The sequence below is a fragment of the Elephas maximus genome, chromosome 4 (assembly GCF_024166365.1).
Source record: "Elephas maximus indicus isolate mEleMax1 chromosome 4, mEleMax1 primary haplotype, whole genome shotgun sequence".
NCBI classification, from domain to species: Eukaryota; Metazoa; Chordata; class Mammalia; order Proboscidea; family Elephantidae; genus Elephas; species Elephas maximus.
In genome coordinates, this window is record NC_064822.1 from 174,141,355 (window position 1) to 174,166,131 (window position 24,777).

At 38.6% G+C, this 24,777-nt stretch overlaps 1 protein-coding gene across 2 annotated transcripts in view; it reads right to left on the reverse strand.

The window, feature by feature from the left end:
* Positions 1-24,777, reverse strand: part of CRY1 (cryptochrome circadian regulator 1) — a 108,718-nt gene that overhangs the window by 1,657 nt on the left and 82,284 nt on the right. For both annotated transcript variants that reach the window (XM_049884262.1, XM_049884261.1), the window contains exons 3-10: positions 19,925-20,067; positions 17,415-17,599; positions 16,914-17,002; positions 15,640-15,780; positions 15,249-15,560; positions 13,726-13,877; positions 13,264-13,466; positions 13,062-13,157 (exon numbers count right to left, since the gene is read on the reverse strand). In XM_049884262.1, coding sequence (XP_049740219.1) covers positions 13,062-13,157; positions 13,264-13,466; positions 13,726-13,877; positions 15,249-15,560; positions 15,640-15,780; positions 16,914-17,002; positions 17,415-17,599; positions 19,925-20,067 — 1,321 coding nt within the window. The remainder of the gene's footprint in view (positions 1-13,061; positions 13,158-13,263; positions 13,467-13,725; positions 13,878-15,248; positions 15,561-15,639; positions 15,781-16,913; positions 17,003-17,414; positions 17,600-19,924; positions 20,068-24,777) is intronic.

The following is a 24,777-nucleotide window of genomic DNA, read 5'->3' on the forward strand; positions in this document are numbered from 1 at the left end:
TAAAAACACATAAAATAACTTCAACTACATGCCAACTTGTATGTAGTAAAACTTTATATTTGATTTTTAGTATTTACATTTAAGGTCATTTATGCTTTTAGGACTAAACCTCAATTCTCCATATAAACCAAAAACCACATGCCCAAACCAGGAAATTTAGGTTCATGGAAAGGTTGACAGTTCAAAGGCAAAAACACTGAAAATCATTTTCTAAAAAACATTTTACTGAATGACAACTATTAGAAACTGAACCATGAAGGCAAAAACAGGGGAAACAGTGAGATATACCTCCCGTTCCTTCCTTCTACAGTCTTCCTTCATAACCCCTTGGAGAAAAGGAATAAGCACCTGCCAGATAAGAGTTAGACAATGCAAATCCCATAGCTGGGAGGAGACACACACTATCTGGAAGTTTCCTAGCCTGATCAGTTACAGCAACCTTCCTAAAAGGAAATAATATAAAAGGAGAATGGGTTGGCTAGCACAGAAAAATAGGTTTTAGAGAAACATTTTTTGTCACTGTGTCCAGATTATGGGAAAATATGAGCATTCTAGTCCCCCAGAAAGGCCACCTCATGGCCTGGGAAAGTAGATGCCCCGGGTCAGGGATGAGGCCTTTTATCACTGGGAAGGGATCCCCCCACCATAACTTAATAACCTAGTGAGAGCGCTGCTGACCAATTGGCCTGTCACTAGCTTAGCCATTCACAAAACTTCCAAGTCCCCATATTCATGTGGCTTCAGAACCATCACAGGAGTTAAATTTCAGAGCACCGAGAGTATATAATAGGGGAGCCCTAGAGTGAAAGCAACTTGTTTTAAAAAGGTATTTCTTGTTTAAAATAAAAAAAGTTTTTTAAGGGCAAAAAGTTTATGTGATCACTTTTCCCTCTTGTTATGCTGTCAATAGCGCTAAAAGAATTTTTGACTTAAAAAATTCTGACTTAAACTTACTATGGGGGAAATATATCAAAAGGAAATATACCAAAGTTTCATTAGTGACTGTCTCTATTGGATAGAATTGTGGTGATTTCTGTTTTTCTTCTATTTTTTCTGAGTTTTCTAAATTCTCTATAGTGACCAGGTATTTTCTGAAACAGCTTTGTGGTATAATTTAACAAGCATAAAATTCACCCATTTTAAGTGTTCAATTCAATGATTTTTAGTAAATTTACAGAGTTGTGCAACCGTCAACACAATCCAGTCTCAGAACATCTCCATCAACCCCAAAAGATCCCTCATGTCCATCTGCATTCAATCCCTATTGCTACCCCAAGCATCAGGACACCAGTAACCTACTTTGTCTCTAAAGATTTACCTTTTCTAGACATTTCATATAAATGTGGTCTTTTGTATCTGGCTTCTGTTTTTGAGGTTCATCTATGTTGCAGCATGTATCAGTATTTCGTTCTCTTTTGTAGCTGAATAATATCTCACTGTATGACTATGCCACATTTTGTGTTCTGCTGCTAACCAAAAGGTTGGTAGTTCGAATCCACCAGCCACTCCTTGGAAATGCTATGGGGTGGTTCTACTCTTGTCCATAGAGTCACTATGAGTTGGAATTGACTCGACAGCCGTGGGTTTGGGTTTGGTTTTTGGTTATTCACCAGCTGATAAGATATATAAATTGTTTCTACTTTTTATGAGTAAAGCTGCAATGAACATTCATGTACAAGTGTCTGTGTAAACATATTTTCATTTCTCTTGGATAACCAAAAAACCAACCCCACTGCCATCAAGTCAATTTCGACATACAGCGACCCTATGGGACAGAGTAGAACTGCCCCACAGGGTTTCTACAAGTGGGTGGTGGATTCAAACCGCCAACCTTTTCGGTTAGCAGCTGATCTCTTAACCACTGCACCACCTAGGGATTCCGGATTCGCTAGGTGGTGCAAACTTGGTTGCTAACCAAAAGGTTGGTGGTTTGAGTCCACCCAGAGATACCTTGAGAGAAAGGCCTGGTGATGTACTTACAAAAAATCAGCCCGAGAAAACCTTATAGAGCACAGTGCTACTCTGACACACATGGGTTCACCATGAAATGGAATAAGCTCAACTTTTTTTTTTTATAATGGTTAAAACAGGAGGAGAAAAATGTAATTTGTACTGCAGAGATTAGGAATTTTCCAGACCTTTAGAAGTCTAAGAAAAGTAGTACAGAATCTTGCCCTTTGATGTGTCCTGTATTGTTGTTGTTTGTTGTTCACTGCTATTGCGTTGGTTCTAATTCATAGTGACCCTATGTACAACAGAACAAAACACTGCCTGGTCCTGTGCCATCCTCACAATCACTGTTATGCTTAACCCCACTGATGCAGCCACTGTGTCAATATATTTCATTGAGGGTCTTCCTCTTTTTTGATGACCCTCCGCTTTACTAAGCATGATGTCCTTCTCCAGGGACTGATCCCTCCTGATAACATGTCCAAAGTATGTGAGACGTGGTCACGCCATTTCGCTTCTAAGGAGCATTCTGGTCGTACTTCTTTCAAGACAGATTTGTTCGTTCTTTTGGCAGTCCGTGGTATATTCAATATTCTGCAACAACACCATAATTCAAAGGTGTCAATTCTTCTTTGGTCTTCCTTATTCATCATCCAGCTTTCACATGCATATGAGGCAGCTGAAAACACCATGGCTTGGGTCAGGCGCACCTTAGTCTTTAAGGTGACATATTTGCTTTTCAACACTTTGAAGAGGTCTTTGTAGCAGATTTACCCAATGCAATGAGTCTTTTGATTTCTTGACTGCTGCTTCCATGGCTGTTGATTGTGGATCCAAGGGAAATGAAATCCTTGACAACTTCAATCTTTCCTCCATTGATCATGATGTTGCTCATTGGTCCAGTTGTGAGGATTTTTGTTTTCTTTAAGTTGAGGTGTAATCCATACTGAAGGCTGTGGTCTTTGAGGCACTATAAAATAAAAGCCTACAAGTCTCGGGGAACATCTAGATCAACTGGCCTAACATAGTTCATAAAGAAAATGTTCTACATCCTCATTTGGTGAGTAGCGTCTGGGGTCTTAAAAGCTTAAGAGTGGCCATCTAAGATCATCTATTGATCCCATCCTGTCCAGAACAAAGGAGAATGGAAAAAACCAAAGACACAGGAAAATATTAGCCCATAGGACTAATGGACCACATGAACCACAGCCTCCACCAGTCTGAGCCCAGAAAAACTAGATGGTGCCCAGCTACCACCACTGACTGCTCTGACAGGGATCACAATAGACAGTCCTGGACAGAGCGGGAGAAAAACATTAAACAAGATTCAAATTCACAAAAAAGACCAGACTTGCTGGTCTGACAGACAGGAGGAACCCCTGAGACTGTGGCCCCTAATACCCTGTTAACTTAGAACTGAAGCCACTCCCGGAGTCCAACTTTCAACCAAAGATTTGACAGGCCTATAAAACAAACAATAATACATGTGAGGAATATGCTTTTAAGTTCAGTAAGTATACGAGACAAAATGGGTGTTACCTGCCCAAAAGCAAAGACAAAGGAAGGAAGGGACGGGAAAACAGGACAAATGGACATGGGGAACCAGGGGTAAAAAGGGGGAGAGTGCTGACACACTTTGGGGACTGCAACCAATGTCACAAAACAATTTGTGTATAAATTTTTGAATGAGAAACTAATCTGTGTTGTAAACTTTCACTTAAAACACAGTAAAATTAAGCACAGGGCATAAAGGAATATGCCTTAGAAGTAAATAAGTCCTTTCAAAAGGGGCAGAAACCTGAGAGGAGAAATGTTTAACAGCTTAGTCCAAATCCTACAGGTCTTTCCACAATTACTGCCATTTCCAGGTCTAGAATGCTCTTTTCCTCATCTGCCTACCCAAAGGCTACTCAAACTCATCATCCAAGAAAACTTCCCTAGTTCCTTCAGACCTCAGTGATCTTTCTTTTTTCTCCAAGTGCATGCAGAGAAAATACCTTAAAATGTATCCCTTTTTTTCACACCTCATTTAGATTGTAAGCTTTATGTGGCTTTTCTATCTTCTATGTCTTTTGAAAGCCTCAGAGTGAAAGTCTCAGAGTGCCTAGCTACACTGTGTTACAAATAGTTACATGATTAATTTTGAGATTTTTGAATTCTTCTATTATATATAAACTACCGTATGTTTATAAATTTGTGAAGAAAAAATTTTGCAACTTCAAATGAAGGATATGGAATAGACTGGAATAAGAAACAGTACGTGCCATCGTTGGCCATTAGCCAGGCATTTGAAAAGCCTGTTGCTTTCCATCCCTCTGCTGCCTGCCTCTTAGTGCTTCATAGAGCTCCTGCGCGTCCCACTCCTGCGTGGGCTGACAAGGGAGTCTGTGAGTTGAACAGGAGACTTGAAAGAACTTTTGAAATAATGCCTTGTTGGATTTTACTTCAAACTGTAGGAGACACTGAGAAAGAACATTTCTGAAGTATAGGTGTTATATTTGCAAAGAAGGCTCAGTGATACAGAGGAACAACATGAACTTTGAGGTTAGTCAGATGTGGGTCTGAACGTCAGCTAAACTCCCTAGTAACTATGGGGCTTTGGTTAAGTTACCTGACTTTTCCATGCTAATTTTTCCCGCCATGAAATGAGAATTTTACTACCACCTCAGAAGGTTATTATAAGAATGTGAGAAAGTTATTATGAGAAAGTACCATGAAAACATATTAAGAAATCTTCTAGTACCTAGCACAAGATAGGCAGTTGAAATGTGAGTGCCTTTATTCTTTTCTCCGTAAACTAATTCTTGGAGGATAAAATATATGCTCCCATAAGAATGCAGGATATTTCTGAATTCAAAAAAGTTCAATTTTTTAAAAGGTTTTATTCTTAATACCAATTTAGAACATCTGATTTTTTCTTAATAAGCATTCCTCGAATGCTGCCTTGTTTTTAACTAATTAATTAGCCTCATGCTATTTTTGCTTAGAGCCTTAGAAAACTGATATAATGATTTAACTTCCCAAAATACACTGCCTTCTTAGACATTATTAATATCACACGTACTAAGAACTTATGTGGTAACACAAAACCATCACAGACCAGACTTCGTAAGAAAAAAGTCATATGCAGAAGGACTAGAGGCCCCATGCCTGTGTATGACAAATCTTTTGGCTGTTTTCATAGGGCCACTGGCCTTCTTAACCAACCACGGGTGATGTGTACCTGAAGAAAGTAAAAACTAATATTGCTGTTGTTCAGTGACGTCGAGTGGTTCCGACTAATAGTGACCCTATATACAACAGAATGAAACACTGCCCGGTCCTGTGCCATCCTCACAATCATTGTTTTGTTTGAGCCCACTGTTGCAGACACTGTGTCAATGTCAATTCATCTTGAGAGTCTTTCCTCTCTTTTGCTAACTCTCTACTTTTTTTTCCCTTCTCCAGGGACTGGTCTTCAGTAATTAGTGTTCAGTGCATCAGAGATGGTCTCTAAATTCAGGTGGGATATAATCAAGGTCGTACTTTGGCTCTCATGGACTCGTTCTAATTTTCTTCAGCTTCAGGTTGAACTTGCATATGAGCAACTGATGGTCTGTTGTGTAACTGGACCCTGGACTTGTTCTGATGGATGATATTGAGCTTTTCCATCGTCTCTTTCCACAGATATAGTCAATTTGATTCCTGTGTATTCCCTCTGATGAGGTCCGTGTGTATAGACACTGTCTAGGTTGTTGAAAAAAGGTTATTTGCAATAAAGAAGTCATTGATCTTGCAAAATTATCATGTAATCTCCAGCACTGTTTCTATTACCAAGGTCATATTTTTCAACTACTGATCCTTTTTTGTTTCCAACTTTCACATTCTAATCACCAGTATTTACCAATGCATCCTGATCACATGTTTGATCAATTTCAGACTGCAGAAGTTGGTAAAAATCTTCAATTTCTTCATCTTTGGCCTTAGTGGTTTGTGTGTAAATTTGAGTAACAGTGGTATTAGCTGGTGTTCCTTGTAGGCATACGTACATTATCCTATCACTGACAGCACTGTACTTCTGGATAGATCTCAAAATGTTTTTTTTTGACAATGAACGCAACACCATTCCTCTTCAAGTTGTCATTTCCAGCATAGTAGACCATACGATTGTCCAGTTTGAAATGGACAATACCAATCCATTTCAGCTCACAATTCCTAGGATCTTGATGTTTATATGTTCCATTTCATTTTTTTTTTTACTATGCTTTAAGTGAAAGTTTACAAATCAAGTCAGTCTCTCATACAAAAATTCACATACATCTTGCTATATACTCCTAGTTGCTTTCCACCTAGTGAGACAGCATACTCCTTCCCTCCATTCTCACTTTTTGTGTCCATTCGGCCAGCTTCTGAACCCCTCTGCCCTCTCATCTCCCCTCCAGACAGGAGATATCCACATAGTCTCATGTGTCTACTTGATCCAAGAAACTCACTCTTCACCGGCATTATTTTCTATCCCATAGTCCAGTCCAATCCCTGTCTGAAGAGTTGGCTTGGGAATGGTTCCTGTATTGGGCTAACAGAAGGTTTCGGGGGCGGGGGAGGTGGGGACCATGACCTCCAGGGTCCTTCTAGTCTCAGTCAGACCATTAAGTCTGGTCTTTTTATAAAAATTTGGGGTCTGCATCCCACTGCTCTCCTGTTCCCACAGGGGTTCTCTGTTGTGTTCCCTGTCAGGGCAGTCATCCGTTGTAGCCAGGCACCATCCAGTTCTTCTGGTGTCAGGCTAATGTAATCTCTGGTTTATGTGGCCCTTTCTGTCTCTTGGGCTCATAATTACTTTGTGTCTTTGGTGTTCTTCACTCTCCTTTGCTCCAGGTGGGTTGAGACCAATTGATGAAACTTACATGGCCACTTGCTAGCGTTTAAGACCCCAGACGCCACTCTCCAAAGTGGGATGCTGAATGTTTTCTTAATAGATTTTTTTATGCCAATTGACTTAGATGTCCCTGAAACCATTGTTCCCCAAACCCCTGCCCCTGCTATGCTGGCCTTTGAAGCATTCAGTTTACTCAGGAAACTTCTTTGCTTTTGGCTTAGTCCAGTTGTGCTGACCTTTCCTGTATTATGTTGCCTTTCCCTTCACCTAAAATAGTTCTTATCTACTATCTAATTAGTGAATACCCCTCTCCCTTGCTCCCTCTTTCTCCACTCTCATAACCATCAAAGAATATTTTCTTCTCTGTTTAAAGTATTTCTCGAGTTCTTATAATAGTGGTCTCATACAATATTTGTGTCCTTTTGCAACTAATTTTACTCAGCATAATGCCTTCCAGATTCCTCCATGTTATGAAATCTTCCACAGATTCATCACTGTTCTTTATCGATGCATAGTATTCCACTGTGTGAATATACCATAATTTATTTATCCATTCATCCGTTGATGGGCACCTTGGTTGCTTCCATCTTTTTGCTATTGTAAACAGTGCTGCAACGAACATGGGTGTGCACAATATCTGTTCTTTTGGGGGCTCTTATTTCTCTAGGATATATTCCAAGGAGTGAGATTGCTGGATCATGTGGTAATTCTATTTATAGTTTTTTAATGAAGGGCCAAATCGATTTCCAAAGTGGTTATACCATTTCACATTCCCACCAGCAGTGTATAAGTGTTCCACTCTCTCCACGATTTATTATTTTCTGTTTTTTGGATTAATGCCAGCCTTGTTGAAGTGAGATGGAATCTCATTGCAATTTTGATTTGCATTTCTCTAATGGCTAATGATAGTGAGCATTTCTTCATGTATCTGTTAGCTTCCTGAATGTGTTCTTTAGTGAAGTGCCTGTTCATATCCTTTGCCCATTTTTGAATTGGGTTGTTTTGTAGTTGAGTTTTTATAGTATCATATAGATTTGAGAGATCAGCTGCTGATCGGAAATATCACAACTAAAAGCTTTTTCCCAGTCTGTATGTAATCTTTTTACTCTTTTAGTGAAGTCTTTGGATGATCATAGGTGTTTGATTTTAGGGGCTCCCAGTTGTCTAGTTTCTCTTCTGCATTGTTAGTAATGTTTTGTATACTGTTTATGCCATGTATTAGGGCTCTTAGTGTTGTCCCTATTTTTTCTTCCATGATTGTTATAGTTGTAGACTTTATATTTAGGTCTTTGATCCATTTTGAGCTGGTTTTTGTGCATGGTTTGAGGTATGGGTCTTGTTTCATTTTTTTGCAGATGGATATCCAGTTATGCCAGCACCATTTGTTAAAAAGGCTATCTTTTCCCCATTTAGCTGACTTTGGGCCTTTGTCAAGTATCAGCTGCTCATATGTGAATGGATTTATGTCTGGATTCTCAATTCGGTTCCACTGGTCTATGTATCTGTTGTGGTACCAGTACCAGGCTGTTTTGACTACTATGGCATTATAATAGGCTCTAAAATCAGGTAAAGTAAGGCCTCCCACTTTGTTCTTCTTCTTCAGTAATGCTTTACTTATCTGGGGCCTCTTGCCCTTCCATACGAAGTTGGTGATTTGTTTCTCCATCTCATTAAAAAATGTCATTGGAATTTGGATTGGAATTGCATTGTATCTATAGATGGCTTTTGGTAGAATAGACATTTTTGCAATGTTAAGTCATCCTATCCATGAGCAAGGTATGTTTTTCCACTTACGTAGGTCTCTTTTGGTTTTTTGCAGTAGTGTCTTGTAGTTTTCTTTGTATAGGCCTTTTACATCTCTGGTAAGATTTATTCCTAAGTATTTTATCTTCTTAGGGGCTACTGTAAATGGTATTGATTTGGTGATTTCCTCTTTGATGTTCTTTTTGCTGGTGTAGAGGAATCTAACTGATTTTTGTATGTTTATCTTGTATCCTGACATTCTGCTAAACTCTTCTATTAGTTTCAGTAGTTTTCTTGAGGGTTCTTCAGGGTTTTCTGTGTGTAAGATCATGTCATCTGCAAACAGAGATATTTTTACTTCTTCCTTACCAATCTGGATGTGCTGTATTTCTTAATCTAGCCTAACTGCTCTGGCTAGGACCTCCAGCACAATGTTGAATAAGAGTGATGATAAAGGGCATCCTTGTCTAGTTCCCGATCTCAAGGGGGAATGCTTTCAGACTCACTCCATTTAGGATGATGTTGGCTATTGGCCTTGTATAAATACGCTTTATTTTGTTGAGGAATTTTCCTCCTATTCCTATTTTGCTGAGAGTTTTTATCATTAATGGGTGTTGAACTTTGTCAAATGCCGTTTCTGCATTAATTGATAAGATCATGTGGTTCTTGTCTTTTGTTTTATTTATGTGATGGATTACATTGTTTTTCTAATGTTGAACCATCCCTGCATAGCTGGTATGAATCCCATTTGGTCATGGTGAATTATTTTTTTAATATGTTGTTCAATTGTATTGGCTAGAATTTTGTTGACAATTTCTGCATCAAAGTTCATGAGGGATATAGGTCTGTAATTTTCTTTTTCTGTGGTGTCTTTACCTGGTTTTGGTATCAGGGATATGCTGGCTTCATAGAATGAGTTTGGGAGTATTCCATTCTTTTCTATGCTCTGAAATACCTTTAGTAGTAGCAGTGTTAACTCTTCTCTGAAAGTTTCATAGAACTCTGCAGTGAAGCTGTCTGGGGTGCATCTTTTTTTTGTTGGGAATTTTTTGACTACCTTTTCAATCTCTTCTTTTGTTATGGGTTTATTTAGTTGTTCTACCTCTCATGAGGAACCTTTACATAGATCAAGAGGCAGTTGTTCGGACACAATAAGGGGAAACTGATTGGTTTAAAGTCAGGAAAGCTGTGCATCAGGGTTGTATTCTTTCACCATACCTATTCAATCTGTATGCTGGGCAAATAATGCGAGAAACTGGACTATATGAAGAAGAATGGGGCATCAGGATTGGAGGAAGACTCATTAACAACCTGTGTTACGCAGATGACACAACCTTCCTTGCTGAAAGTGAAAAGGACTTGAAGCACTTACTAATGAAGATCAAAGACCACAGCCCTCAGTACAGATTATACGTCAACATAAAGAAAACAAAAATCCTCAGAACTGGACCAATGAGCAACATCATGATAAACAGAGAGAAGACTGAAGTTTGTCAAGGATTTCATTTTACTTGTAACCACAATCAACACCCATGGAAGCAGCAGTCAAGAAATCAAAAGATGCGTCGCATTGGGTAAATCTGCTGCAAAGGACCTCTTTAAAGTGTTGAAGAGCAAAGATGTCACCTTGAAGACTAAGGTGCGCCTGACCCAAGCCAAGGTATTTTCAATTGCATCACATGCATTTGAAAGCTGGACAATGAATAAGGAAGACCAAAGAATTGACACCCTTGAATTATGGTGCTGACGAAGAATATTGAATACACCACGGACTGCAAAAAGAATGAGCGACTCTGTCTTAGAAGAAGCGCAACCAGAATACTCCTTAGAAGCAAAGATAGCGAGACTGCGTCTTACACACTTTGGACATGTTGTCAGGAGAAATCAGTCTCTGGAGAAGGACATCATGCTTGGCGAAGTACAGGGTCAGCGGAAAAGAGGAAGTCCCTCAACGAGGTGGATTGACACAGTGGCTGCAACAATGAGCTCAAGCATAACAACGATTGTAAGGATGGCGCAGGACCGGGCAGTGTTTTGTTCTGTTGTGCACAGGGTCACTATGAGTCACAACCGACTCAACGGCACCTAACAACGACAACCTCTGTTTGTATTGGTTTAGGTAGGTAGTGTGTTTCTAGGAATTAATCCATCTCTTCTAGGTTTCAAATTTGTTAGAGTACAATTTTTCATAGTCATCTGATATGATTAATTTCAGTTGGGTCTGTTGTAATATCGCCCACTTCATTTCTTATTCCAGTTATTTGCTTCCTCTCCTGTTTTTCTTTTGTCAGTTTGGCCAATGGTTTATCGATTTTCTTAATTTTTTCAAAGAACCAGCTTTTGGTCTTGTTAACTCTTTCAATTGTTTTTCTGTTTTCTATTTCATGTAATTCTGCTCTAATTTTTATTTTTTGCTTTCTTGTGGTGCCTGAGGGTTTTATTTGTTGCTTTCTTTCTATTTGTTCAAGTTGTAGGGATAATTCTTTGACTTTGGCCCTTTCTTCTTTTTGTATGTGTGCATTTATTGATATAAGTTGACCTCTGAGCACTGCTTTCTCCGTGTCCCAAACATTCTGATAGGAAGTGTTTTCATTCTTATTGGATTCTATGAATTTCTTCATTCCATCCTTGATGTCTTCTATACCCCAGTCGTTTCTGAGCAGGGTACTGTTCAGTTTCCAAGTGTTTGATTTCTTTTCCCTCGTTTTTCTGTTACTGATTTCTACTTTTATGGCCAGAGAAGATGCTTTGTAATATTTCGATGCTTTGGATTCTGCTAAGGCTTGCTTTATGACCTAATATGTGGCCTATTCTAGAGAATGTTTCATGTGCACTAGGAAAGGAAGTATACTCGGCTGCTGTTGGGTGGAGTGTTCTGTGTATGTCTATGAGGTCAAGTTGGTTGATTGTGGCACTTGGATCTTTTGTGTCTTTATCGAGCTTCTTTCTGGATGTCCTTTTCTTCACCAAAAGCGGTGCGTTGAAGTCTCCTACTAAAATTAGGGAGCTGTCTATCTCACTTTTCAATGCTGTTAGAGTTTGTTTTATCTATCTTGCAGCCTTGTCATTGGGTGCACAAATATTTAATATGGTTTTATCCTTCTGGTATACTGTCCCTTTAATCATTACATAGTGTCCTTCCTTAGCAAGACTGTCCTACAGTCTTAGAGAGACAGGGGTGATTGGTGTAGGTACCAGTATCTGGTTGCAGCCGCAGGTCACAACCTTAACAAGGCAGGTGGCTGACAACCGACGACCCCCCCAGTGTCTGTGAGGAAAGTGCGTCCCTTTTCCCTAAAGTATACAGGTGGGTGGGTTCTGCAGATGCACCATGGGCACCCAATGCTTTTGGTTGGGCAGACTAGGAGGTACCAGTTATCCCCGGACCCCTGCTGCGGGTGGCTGGGTTACCTGAGTGTAGCCACCACTCCTTAGGCCCACAGTACGCTGCCTGAGGAAACTGTGGCCGAACGGTACTGCCAGCCCGGCACAGTTGCTCCCGGGAATGGTGCCTGAGGGATCCTGGTGATTCCGGTCTGGTAACTCCTCTCCACTTCTGAACTGTCTCTTCCTGTCTCCGCCGCTCAGTCTGTTTTCTAACTTTGCCTTTGATGTTCAGGGCTCCTAGCTTGTCATAAATATAATTGTTTCACTTGTTTTTTCAGGTCTTTCTTTTAAGAGCGTTCACCAGAAGAGTCTGGCTCTTCCGCCATCTTGGCCCCACCTCCTCCATTTCATTTTTGACGATTTCCAATTTTCCTAGATACACACTTCATACAGTCCACGTTCTGATTAATGGGTGTTTGTGGCTGTTTCTTCTCATTTTGAGTCATGCCACATCAGCAAATGAAGGTCCCAAAAGCTTGACTCCATCCACATGATTAAGGTCGACTCTTTGAGAAGGCAGCTCTTCCCCAGGCACCGTTGGAGTGCCTTCCAACCTGAGGGACTTGTCTTCCGGCACTGTTATCAGACTATGTTCCGCTGCTATTCTTAAGGTTTTCACTGGCTCCTTCTTTTCAGAAGCAGACCTCCAAGTCCTTCTTCCTAATCTTAGTCTGGAAGCTCAGCTGAAACCCGTCCACTGTGGGTGACCCTGCTGGTATTTGAATACTGGTGGCATAGCGTCCAGCATCATAACAACATACAAGCCCCCACAGTATGACAAACTGACAGACACATGGGGGAAAAACAAGCCTTCTGGAAATATGAAATCTGAATTTCATTTTATCCTTTAAAAATTTGCTCTCTTCATTCAGTTTACAGTATCTCTAACTTGATGTAAATTCTACTATATGTAATGATGCTTTTCATCTCTAAAATGTCAGTAATGGATTAAGAAGATGTGTATGTATGTGTGTGTGAGCGTGTATGCATTTTTACCAAAATAACCTTGCATACTCATTTTACAGATAGACTTTCGAAAACATATTATTACAATGAAGTTCAATAAACAACATATCTGATTATCATTTGTGTGAGAAAGCACATAAAGTTCCTTTTCGCTTACTTCCACTGCTGTTACAACCTGGGGTGTTTTCTCCTGGAGAATAGCCCATGAGACCTCCATTTCCATTAGGATTAGAAGGCACTGATGCAAGAAGACCTAAAGGGAAAAAACATCCTATTAAATTATGATCAAGATAGAACTCAAGAATACATATATAACCAGCTGCCAAAGAAACACAGACTAAAGACAGTTACTGACATACCTAGTCCTCTGTATCGTGAAAGCTGCTGATATATTTGCTTCATCCTTTCAATATTCAAACGGCTTGCCTCAGCATGGTTCACCATTGGTTTAGGGTAATTAACTCCTATCAAACATTTGGCTACCTTCTGGATACCTTCTGGTGCATTCCAGGGATCATAGATATATTTTGCAGGGAAGCCTCTCAGGACAGGCAAATAACGCCTTTTAGGATAAGGAAGAAAAATCATTATTATAAGGTACTGTAAGCAAATTATAACAAACTACAGGGTCGCTATGAGTTGGAATTGACTTGATGGCATGGGGTTATTAGCTATGTACAACCAAAATCAAATCAGTATCATTAAAGTGATCTGTTTACCCTTCTCCTGCTGCCCATCAGGAATATTTTAAGTGTTGCTTAAACAGGAAAGCTCTTCCAGGATTTGCTATTCCAAACTGAATAACAATCACCCTTATTTACCTGATATAGTCTCCATTGGGATCTGTTCTTCTACCAAAACCAACAGGACAGTAGCAGTGAAAAAACTGTTGGAAAAAGGAACTACAAGACAGCCACATCCAACTTCCAGCATTTATGCTCCAATCTGCATCAAGGAGTAATTCTTCAAATACCTTAAGAAGTAACAGTAACGAATTAGTTTGCATACACATAATTTCAAAGCAAGCATTTTCAGGTCATCAAAGATCAAAAGTCAAGGCAAAGAAAATCTGGCACAGAATTCTAAAATATTCCAAGATTAGTTTCCTTGTCTATGTTCTGTTGCACAGAATTTTATAATAAGTCATTTTAAGGAAAGAAGCATATTGGTAATATGAGTAGATTTCTGAATAAAATTTACCTTTCTAACGTTTGCAGTGTTATGGGGTGAAGGGACAGGTAAAAATAATTACTCAAGTCACTGATTTAAAAAGAGTAAGATGGGATACAAAGAGATTTGAAAAAAAATTTGAAAAAAAAAAAACAATAAAACACTTTCAAGAAAGCAAAAATGCTACCAAATAAATAACATCAAAACTTAGAGGCTTGTACAGTGGCTACATAAGCCTACATTAAGGAGCACCCAAATATAAATGATCTTTAAAACTTTATTAGTGCCATATAGTTTAAATTTGGAATTCCTTGATCCAAAAAGGAAAACAGAATTAAAATAAACTATTTTTAATAAATTCATAAAGTGTGTGCTGTATTGCTATGTATCTACTTCATGTACAACTTTGTACCAGCAAATATAAGAGATGCAAAATAACACAGAATCAAGAAATGGTCCTCAGATAGGGAAAATTAATAATATAGCCAAGAGAGTAAAACACATACATAAGTCCTGTTACATATAACCCTAAGATGATGTTACAAAATGTAGCACGCTTCATTTTAAAACCAGAAAACCAAATCGTTGTGGTCAAGTCCATTTCGACTCCCAGCAACCTTACAGGAGAGTAGATTTCCAAGGCTGTAAATCTTTGTGGAAGCAGACCTCCAAATCTTCCTCCTGTGGAGCGGTTGGTGGGTTCAAACTACTGACTGTCTGGTTAGCAGCCCAGTGCGTAACCACTGCACCACTAGAAACGTTCCTAAAAAGCTGTGGTGGTAAAGTAAGGTGAAATGATTTATATTTAAATTTATAATAAGAATTCACTATTTTTAAGAACTCTTGGGCGAATCCTTCTTGGTGACAGAAATGATCACCTATGAAGATTTCTATCCAATAAGCCCAGAGTGTTAATCTTAGAGTTCCCTTGACGGGCTAGGCTGGTTTATGCCACTGAAATGACTTTAGGTTAATCAATTTAATCAGTTTTCAGCACTCTTCCTGTCTGACAGTACCATCATGTGCTGCAAAAATGTGGGAATTAAATGCTTTATCCACTAAAAAAACTAGACTATAAATGAATCTACATAATATACAACTTCTAGGATTTGTTTCAATAAGGTAGGATTCCTTCAAAATAAGACCGTGCTACATTAGCTAGAAGAACACTTACCTTCATTCCTTCTTCCCAACTAATCCACAGGTCACCTCGTGTCAAGAAGCAAGCAACTGCATGTCTGGCTAAATGGTGAATCCAACCCTCTTGACGAAGTTGTGTCATAATGGCATCAATCCAGGGAAAACCTGTTCGGCCTTCTGCCCATTTGGCTAATGCCTCAGGATTCTTATCCCAAGGAATCTGAACACAGATAGGGTTTCCTTCCATTTTATCAAAGCGTGGATTATTTGTTGCTGCTGTGTAGAAAAATTCACGCCATAATAGCTGCCCATAAAGAGAAAGGGGAGGGGAACTGTTCTTCTTTACCTAAGATTCAAAAGCAAAGTGTGATCAGGCAATTTTTAAAAACTTATTTTGAAAAATATGCTCTAGTTTTAGATAATACCTTTTTGTAGAGATCTGTTAATTTGAAGTAAAATAATCGACATGACAAACAACCAAATCGGAGATAAGGACTGAGTCCAGTAGGACTTGCAAGCAGGGAATTTGCATTCATACGAGGTCTTTCAAAGTTTGCCACCCAAGCCTGAAAACACACATAAAGAATTACATTAGCTAACTGCTTTTTCCATTTTACAAAAGTGGTCAAAATTGAAATTTGTTTTTAAAATTATGTAGTTCTTGGAGAATAAAATTTTATTATTATCCCAGCCACAAATGGCATATTTTAATACAAAATAAGAACGGATTAAAAAAAGTGTGCATTCTTTTGTTTCAGCCATCCCCGTATAGCACACAGCCATGTGAAACAAAACCCAAACCCACTGCCGTTGAGTCGATTCTGACTCATAGTGACCCTATAGGACAGAGTAAAACTGCCCCATAGTTTCCAAGGAGCAGTGGGTAGATTGGAATTGCTGACCTTCTAATTAGCAGCCATAGCACTTAACCACTACACCACCAGGGTTTCCCATGTGAAACAAGTTACCTTCAAATTCCCAACACAAGGCTGACAGTGCCTTCAGTCTGTCTCACTGACACTCTTACATCAGATGAGGTAAAAGTGAAAGAGAAGAACTCTATCCTAGCTTCAAAATTACAGTCATCAGATACCACATAGGTAGAAAGAAATAGATGGTATGGGTAGTAGCTAAAGGGGAAATAATTAGAAGGGGATGGTGTAGGGTACTTAAATGAGGAGATGAAGTTGTTCAGTTAGGTTTGCCTTTGACTTAAGGTGTTGGAGAAGAATGTTGAATATACAATGGACTTCCAGAAGAACACACAAATCTGTCTTGAAAGAAGTACAGCCAGAACACTCCTTAGAAGGATGGTGAGACTTCATCTCAAATACTTTGGATATGTTATCAGAAGGAACCAATCCCTGGAGGAGGATATCATGCCTGCTAACGTAGAAGGTCATTGAAAAAGAGGAAGACCCTTAACGAGATGGACTGAGACAGGGGCTGCAACAATGGGCTGAAGTATAAACGTGATTGTGAGGATGGCGCAGGACCAGGCAGTGTTTCATTCTATTGTATGTGGGGTTGCGTTGAGTTGGAACTAACTTGACAGCACCTAACAACAAGAACACAACTATTTCCCTCAGTTCGCCTTCTTCCCCAGTATAGTTTTTATTTCATTAAAAATAGTGAAACATTATCTTCAAAATGTCACTTTGGAAATATGAGCATGGCTATATTCTTTATATTATCTTACTTTTCTTTCCAAATGCCTTTCCAAACGTGTAAGTGCTTCAGTTTCTCCACCTGGCCACACTGCAGAGGGTAAGCCATCTGTATCAAAACCTAAAAAAAGAAAAAAAAATCATTCTTCTGGAGCTAAAATGATTTTTACTTAACTGCAATAATTGGGAAAACAAATTACTTTGCAGAAAAATTATGGGAGTAGCATAAAATTTATTTGAGGGCTCTGGATAGGCTCTCATATATAGAGTATTTGACATAAGTCTCTATTATTTAGGACCTACATCTTAGAACCTCCGCCTTAAGGTGATAATGATAGATCACATGTTTACAGAACACATGACTAAGGTACAGATTTAGCACTTCTTAGTTTTAGTTTAAGGGCGTCTTTTTTCTTTTTCTTCTTTTAGTATTTGGCTGTAAATACTTTACATGGCAGAAGCAGAAGTGGGCTTTTCTGAGTGATTTGTGATTTATTAACTCAAGTTCCACATTTATCACAGTTTACACTCACCAAGTTCTTCTAGTGACGGGACTCCATATTTCTCATCATGGTCATCAGACAGAGGAGTCGTGCACTTTCCTATTACTTCTGAAGTAATTGTCTCTACTGGTATCTCTAGTGGTTCCATTTTGCTGATGAGAGTCTGGAATCTTTTATAAGTTAGAGGCGGCTGTCCACCATTGAGTTCTATGATCCTATTATAAGAGTTAGTAAAATGCTGTTAGTATAAAAAAATAACAATATATCTTGGTTGATAAGCTCTGAAAGGCTTAAAATCAGAACATAAGTTTAATCACTTAAACTTCTAAGAGAATGTTAGCTTCTTATATGATGAGGCAACCGGTTCAAAATGATTAATGAGTCTAAAAATCACTCTCTTCATTTTCCAAACATCTAAGTATAAAAAACACACAGTATGCAAATACCAGAAACTTTTACGATAAAGGGTGTTAAGCACTTATGGGTGAAAAAACAACAAAGTGGTTAAATTTGCCTAAACGCAGAAACAAAAAATTAGGGACATGTAAAAAACATACTAGACTCAGGTCAAAGAATCTCTCAATCATCAATAAAAACAAAACCAGGCCAATAATTACACCAAGGAGCAATTAGCAGGTCTCATTTGTTAGGACTCTGTATTATTATAGTGACAATTACTTGCTAATTGCATTCATGCCTTCATCAGAGATGTCAACAAATGTATCTTGTGTCACACAAGTACTTAGGACATGTAAGTCCCCAAATTTCAAATTATTTAAATTTAAGCACCTTTTGTATTTACTAATGATCACTAATTGCCACAATTAATTCATATTTCAAAAGAATAATTAGCCTTGCCAATCATACTTTAGATTAGATGCTCTTTTGGAATAACTAACTATTCTTTTTCACTAAGGCCATTTACTAGCATCTGGGCTTAATAAAGAATTACTGGTAAAATCCAACCCTCTCATTTTATAGATGAGGAAATTGAAGTCTACCAGGAGTATTAACTTGGAAAAGGTCTCATAATGGGTAAATGGCAAATCAAGATTTTCTTTATCCAAAGCTATCATATGTTCATAATACCATGTAAAACTATCCATCAAATGTAGGTACAGAAAGTAATCACCATAAAAGCTATTCCTCTGCCTTTAGTGAATTTTGCTTTGGTGTGATATTTTGAATTTATACACAGAGTCATAATGAAATTTGTTGATTGCAGTAACACTGCAATGATACTGTTTCGGACACTGCTAATTAAGCAACACAGTTACAAAATGAGAACCTTTGGAAAAACATTTTCTATGTGTTACACTTTCACATGTATATATTCAAATTCAATACAGTGAACACTAATTTTGTGCTTAATACTGAGTCTTCCACTTAGAATCCACTGCTCGTATCCTGTTTTGTCTCCTTGCTATCAGTTCCCTAACGTTAAGCAAACTGGTAAACCAGAAGGCAAGTTTATTGTCAAAGGATATATAATTTCTAGCTTAATTTCAAGTAAGATCCTTGCCTTAATCAAATCATAACTTTTTGATACCTGGAAAAGTGGAATAAAATTAACTAGTTTGTCACGTTACTTATAGATTTAGCTTCATCAATTTGATGAAATATGTATACCCCATTCCCATTGCTGTCGAGCTGATTCCGACTCTTAGCAACCCTATAGGACAGAAGAGAACTGCTCCATAGAGTTTCCAAGGCTGTAAATCTTTACAGAAGCAGGCTGCCACATCTTTCTCCCGGGGAGCAGCCGCTGAGTTCTAAACTTGCAACCTTTTGGTTGGCAGCCAAGCAGCAACCAAGTGTTTTACCACTGTGCCACCAGGGCTCCTGAAATGTGTATATAAATAAAAAAAAAAATAATAATTTAAAAGGTACATGAATTATGAGATTCCGGCACTCCAAGAGTGACTGTATGCCGAAAGTTTTAATAAGTTAACAAACCTTATGAACTTCCAAAACTCGCTCATCGTATGTAATACTTCCTGAACTTAAATTTGACCACGAAATCTTTGGTTGATAAAGCATCACCAGGATCTGGGGTTCCAAGGAATATACGTTAGGAGCTATGGTATTATGTCATTGTTCAGAGGACCAGGTGTGCAAAGCAATATTATACACAATTTGCATCTGGATTTAAAATCCAGGTAGGGAGAAAAGATATATACATGTGAAATAAAATAACAGAAGACAATCATACAAAATATCAAGCCGGTTTATGGCTATATATCACATAAACTATAAAATGCTAAGAACCCAGAAAGGCAAACCACAGTAGGCTGTTAGACCTGTCAAGGAAAATTCTGACAGTCCAATTAACAGTTTTGAAAATGAAATGCTAAGTATTTTTATCTTTTGCACTATGCCTGTAATTTTGATGGGATGCCTGTCATTGGGTGTATAAAAATCAGAGCAGCTAAATTAAATGCTAAGGATTTGACATATGCTCATTTAATTTTCCCACAACTCTATGAAGTACATACTGTTCTTTTCATTTCACAGACTTAGTCCCAGATGTTAAAACTTACTTGTCCAGGTCATATAATGTATGTGAAATTCGTACAATGACCTCTACTCCAGCTTCTGTAGCCAGTTTCTTAATGGCTGCATCTCGTTCCTTTCCAAAGGGCTCAGAATCATACTCAATTGAAAGTTTAGTAATGTCCCATTCCTAAGAGTATGGGGCGAAAAAGTACATAAATTTTAATAATTTTTTTTCTGTCATAACAAAGGATGGTAAAAAGTGAAAAGTTCAAAATCTACGTATCAATGATTATACATAAATTAACCTTTTTTTAAAGTAATAGTTCATTGTGTTTTAGGTGAAAGTTTACACATAAATTTTGAATATGCAGAAACAAAATGTACATTTTATCAATTCAAAAATATGTATATACAAATGTGTACTTAATACATTCCAGGCACTGAGCTAGGCATTAGACCCTCTAGCAATCTGCTTAAAACCAGCTTCCTACACTAAATGTGTTTGTATAGCACTTTATTTTTTCAAATTACTTATACATACATTATCTCCTGTGATTCTCAAAACAACCCTCAGAGTCTGGCATGTCGGTTGGTATCGCCATTTTGGAGATAAGGTTATTTAAAAATTTCAGGATTTGCCCAGATTCACAGACAGCCAAAACTGGAATTTATGTGTCTGCTGACTCTAAGACCTGGTCCTTAACAACCTTTTGACCATTGACATGGTATAAGTTGCTCTGCTAAGGATACAAAGTATTTCATTTCTGAGTGTCAAAAAAATGTTAACTGGAAAATTTGGAGGTAGTAACCATAACAGCAGCTACTTACTGAGTGCCTGGTGCTATATTAATGTGTTCTTTACATATATCATCTCTTTATAGTGATTTTCATGAGGAGACTGTAACTTAAGGGAATTAAGTAATTTTCCAAGGAGCTAGTGAAGATTTTTTTAATTTTAAAATCTACTTTGATATCAAAGAATCCGTAATGTCTCCAAACCTTTACAGACTGGACAAAGGGTGTTCTGAATTTTTTTTCAAGCACTACTATAACCGTGCAGTATACATCTTTATGCATACATCTGAAACATTTTAGGGCATTTGTCCCATTATTTCCAGAAATAATTCCTTGAAAAAACAATCGATGGATCAAAGATAAGCACATTTAAAATTCTGATGCTGCTGAGTGCTTTCGAGTTGATTCCAACTCATAGCAACCCTATTGGACAGGATTTTCACAGAGTGGCTGGTGGATCTGAACTGCTGACCTTTCCGTTAGCAGCCTGAGCAATTAATCACTTCACCACCAGGGGTCTGACAGACACTGCCAAATTTTCCACCAGGTATCTTGTACCAATTTATGCCCCTGTCAGTAGTACCCTGGAGTGCTTGCTCCTCACACTCTTGGCAATAACATGTATTAGTGATCTTTTTAAATCTCTACTAAACTACCAGGAGAAAAATAGTATCTTATTGTTTTAGTTTTCCTTTCTTCAAAGTCTTGAAGAATGCACACCAAGCTCTTACTAGCTGTTACCTTGGAGGAATTTAATTTGGAAGTGTAAATAATTTTTGTTTTAATGCACTCTGCATTGTTCAGATTTGTTAGTACACGTAAACTTTTCAAAGTTAAAGATTAATTAAAATGAAAAGAGAAAGCATCATATTTGTTTTATAGTGAGGCAATACAGACTAGTAGTTAATAAACACAGAATCTAAAGTCAGACTTCTTGAGTTCAAAGGCTGGCTCGACTATTTAGGCAAGTTGCTAAACTCCCATACCTGTTTCCTAACCTATAAAAAGGTGATAATGTTAAGTGCTTAGAATAGTGTGTGTCTAGCACATAGTAAATGCTATGTTAAGTATCTGCTACAGTAAAATGAAACAAAACAAAAAAACAATATTAGGTTATTGGGTTGCTGAAGGGTTAAATGAGACAATGCATTTAAAGTGTTTAAGACAGAGCACAGTACATAGTAAGCCCTCGATAAATGACAGCTATTATTTTTACTTCTTGTTATTAGCTGCTGTCCAATCGACTCTGACTTACGGCGAACTAATGTACAAAAGAACAGAACGATCAACAACAACAAAATAAATAAAATTAAGGAAAAAAAAGAAGGAACAAAACGTTGCCTGGGCCTGCCTCATCTTCATAACTGTTGTTGTTAGGTGCTGTCCAGTTGGTTCTGACTCACAGCCACCCTGTGTACAACAGAACGAAACACTGCCCAGTTTTGTACCATCCTCACAATCATAGTTGTGTTTGAGCTCATTGTTGGAGCCACTGTGTCAATCCATCTTGTTGAGGGTTTTCCTCTCTTTTGCTGGCCCTCTACCAAGTATGATGTCTTTTTCCAAGAACTGGTTCCTCCTGATAACATGTCCAAAATACGTGAGATGAAGTCTCACCGTCCTCGCTTCTAAGGAGCATTCTGGCTGTACTTCTCCCAAGGCAGATTCATTTGTTCTCCTGGCAGTCCACGGTATATTCAATATTCTCCAACGACACCATAATTCAAAGGTGTCAATTCTTCTTCGGTCTTCCCTATTCACTGCCCAGCTTTCACATGCATATGAGGCAACTGAAAACCCCACGGCTTGGGTCAGGTGCACCTTGGTCCTTAGAGTGACATCTTTGCTTTTTAACACCTTAAACAGGTCTTTTACAGCAGATGTGTCCAACGCAATATGCTGTTTGATTTCTTGACTGCTGCTTCCAGGGTTGTTGATTGTGGATTCAAGTAAAATGAAATCCTTGACAACTTCAATCTTTTCTCTGTTTATCATAATGTTGCTTATTGGTCCAGTTGTGAGGATTTTTGTTTTCTTTATGTTGAGGTGTAATCCATAGTGAAGGCTGTAGTCTTTGGTCTTCATCAGTAAGTGCTTCAAGTCTTCCTCACTTTCAGCAAGCAAGGTTGTGTCACCTGCATAACGCAGGTTGTTACTAAGTCTGCCTCTAATCCTGATGCTGTATTTTTCTTCATATAGTTCAGCTTCTTGAATTATTTGCTCAACATACAGATTGAATAGGTAAGGTGAAGATACAACCCTGACACACACCTTTCCTGGCTTTAAACCATAGAGTATCTCCTTGTTCTGTTTGAAAGAGTGCCTCTTGATAAATGTACAGGTTCTTCATGAGCACAGCTAAGTGCTCTAGAATTCCCATTCTTCTCAATGTTATCCAAAATTTGTTATGATCCACAGAGTCGAATGCCTTAGCAAAGTCAGTAAAACACAGGTAAACATTTTTCTGGTTTTCTCTGCTTTTAGCCAGAACCCATGTGACATCAACAATGATATCCCTCGTTCCCTGTCCCCTCCTGAGTCCGTCTTGAATTTCTGGCAGTTCCCTGTCCATGTACTGCTGCAACTGCTTTTGGATGATCTTTAGTAAAAATTTACTTGCATGTGATATTAATGATGTTGTTCGATAATTCCACATTTGGTTAGATCCTCTTTCTTGGGAATAGGCATAAATAGGGATCTCTTCCAGTCGGTTGGCCAGGTAGCTGTCTTCCAAATTTCTTGGCATAGACAATTGAGCACTTCCAGTGCTGCATCCCTTTGTTGAAACATTTCAATTGGTATTCTGTCAGTTCCTGGAGCCTTGTTTTTCACCAATGCCCTCAGCGCAGCTTAGACCTCGTCCTTCAGTAACATAGGCTCCTGATCATATGATACCTCCTGAAATGGCTGAAAGTCGACCAATTCTTTTTGGTATAATAACTCTGTGTCTTTCTTCTATATTCTTTTTATGTGTCCTGCATCATTTAATATTTTCCCCATAGAATCCTTCAATACTGCAACTCAAGGTTTGAATTTTTTCTTCAGTTTTTTCAGCTTGAGAAATGCTGAGCATGCTCCTTCCCTTTTGGTTTTCTAACGCCAGGTCTTTGCACTTGTCTTTATAATGCTTTGTCTTTTCGAGCTATCCTTTGAAATCTTCTGTTCAGCTCTTTTACTTCATCATTTCTTTGTTTGCTTTAGCTACTCTATGTTCAAGAGCCAGTTTCAGAGTCTCTTGCGATATCCATTTTGGTCTTTTCTTTCTTTCCTGTCTTTTTAATGATCTCTTGCTTTCTTCACGTATGATGTCTTTCCACAACTCGTCTGGTCTTTGGTCATTAGTGTTCAACGGATCAAGTCTATTCTTGAGATAGTCTCTAAATTCAGGTGGAATATACTCAAGGTTGTAGCTCTAGTAGGCTAAATGTCCGAATTCAGGGCATCACCTCCAGGGCAAGACTTTTTCTCTCTCTGTCAGCTCTGGAGGAAAATTCTCATCATCAATCTTCCCCTGGTCTAGGAGCTTCTCCATGCAGGAACCTCAGGTCTAAAGGATGTGCTCTGCTCCTGGTGCTGCTTTCTTGGTGGTATGAGTTCCCCATGCTCCTAGTCCATCCAAATGGCGACTCCACCCTTTGAGACAAAGTCAGTTCTGTTTCCTCTGTTCCTTGTCTCTTCAGTTTCTGCTTCCTGGTTCCTTAGCCTCTTGGCCCGTAAGGCCTCACCGCCTGTGTATGCCCTGCTCAGTCAAGTGTTCTAAAGCTCTTCAATTCCACTGATAAGTACCCGGGGGCACCCCACTCTGCCAGGAAGCCTCCTGCCAAAGGCACTCAGCTCTCTTGCTTCATGGGTTAGCTCTTGCGCTGTCTTGTACTGGTCTCCTAGTTCGGCTGCTGCCATTTCTCTGCTGCTGCTTCTTGCCCTGTGCACCATCTCCAGTGTAACTACTCTCCTCATTTCCTTCTGAGACCTCTATCCATCCACAGTTGCAAAATCACTTCCACATTTTAGGTATCTGTTAGAGTAGCACCCCACTCTCAGTACCAAATGTCTTAGGCTGGGTTCTTTAGAAAGCAAAACCAGTAAAGCATATAAATATATA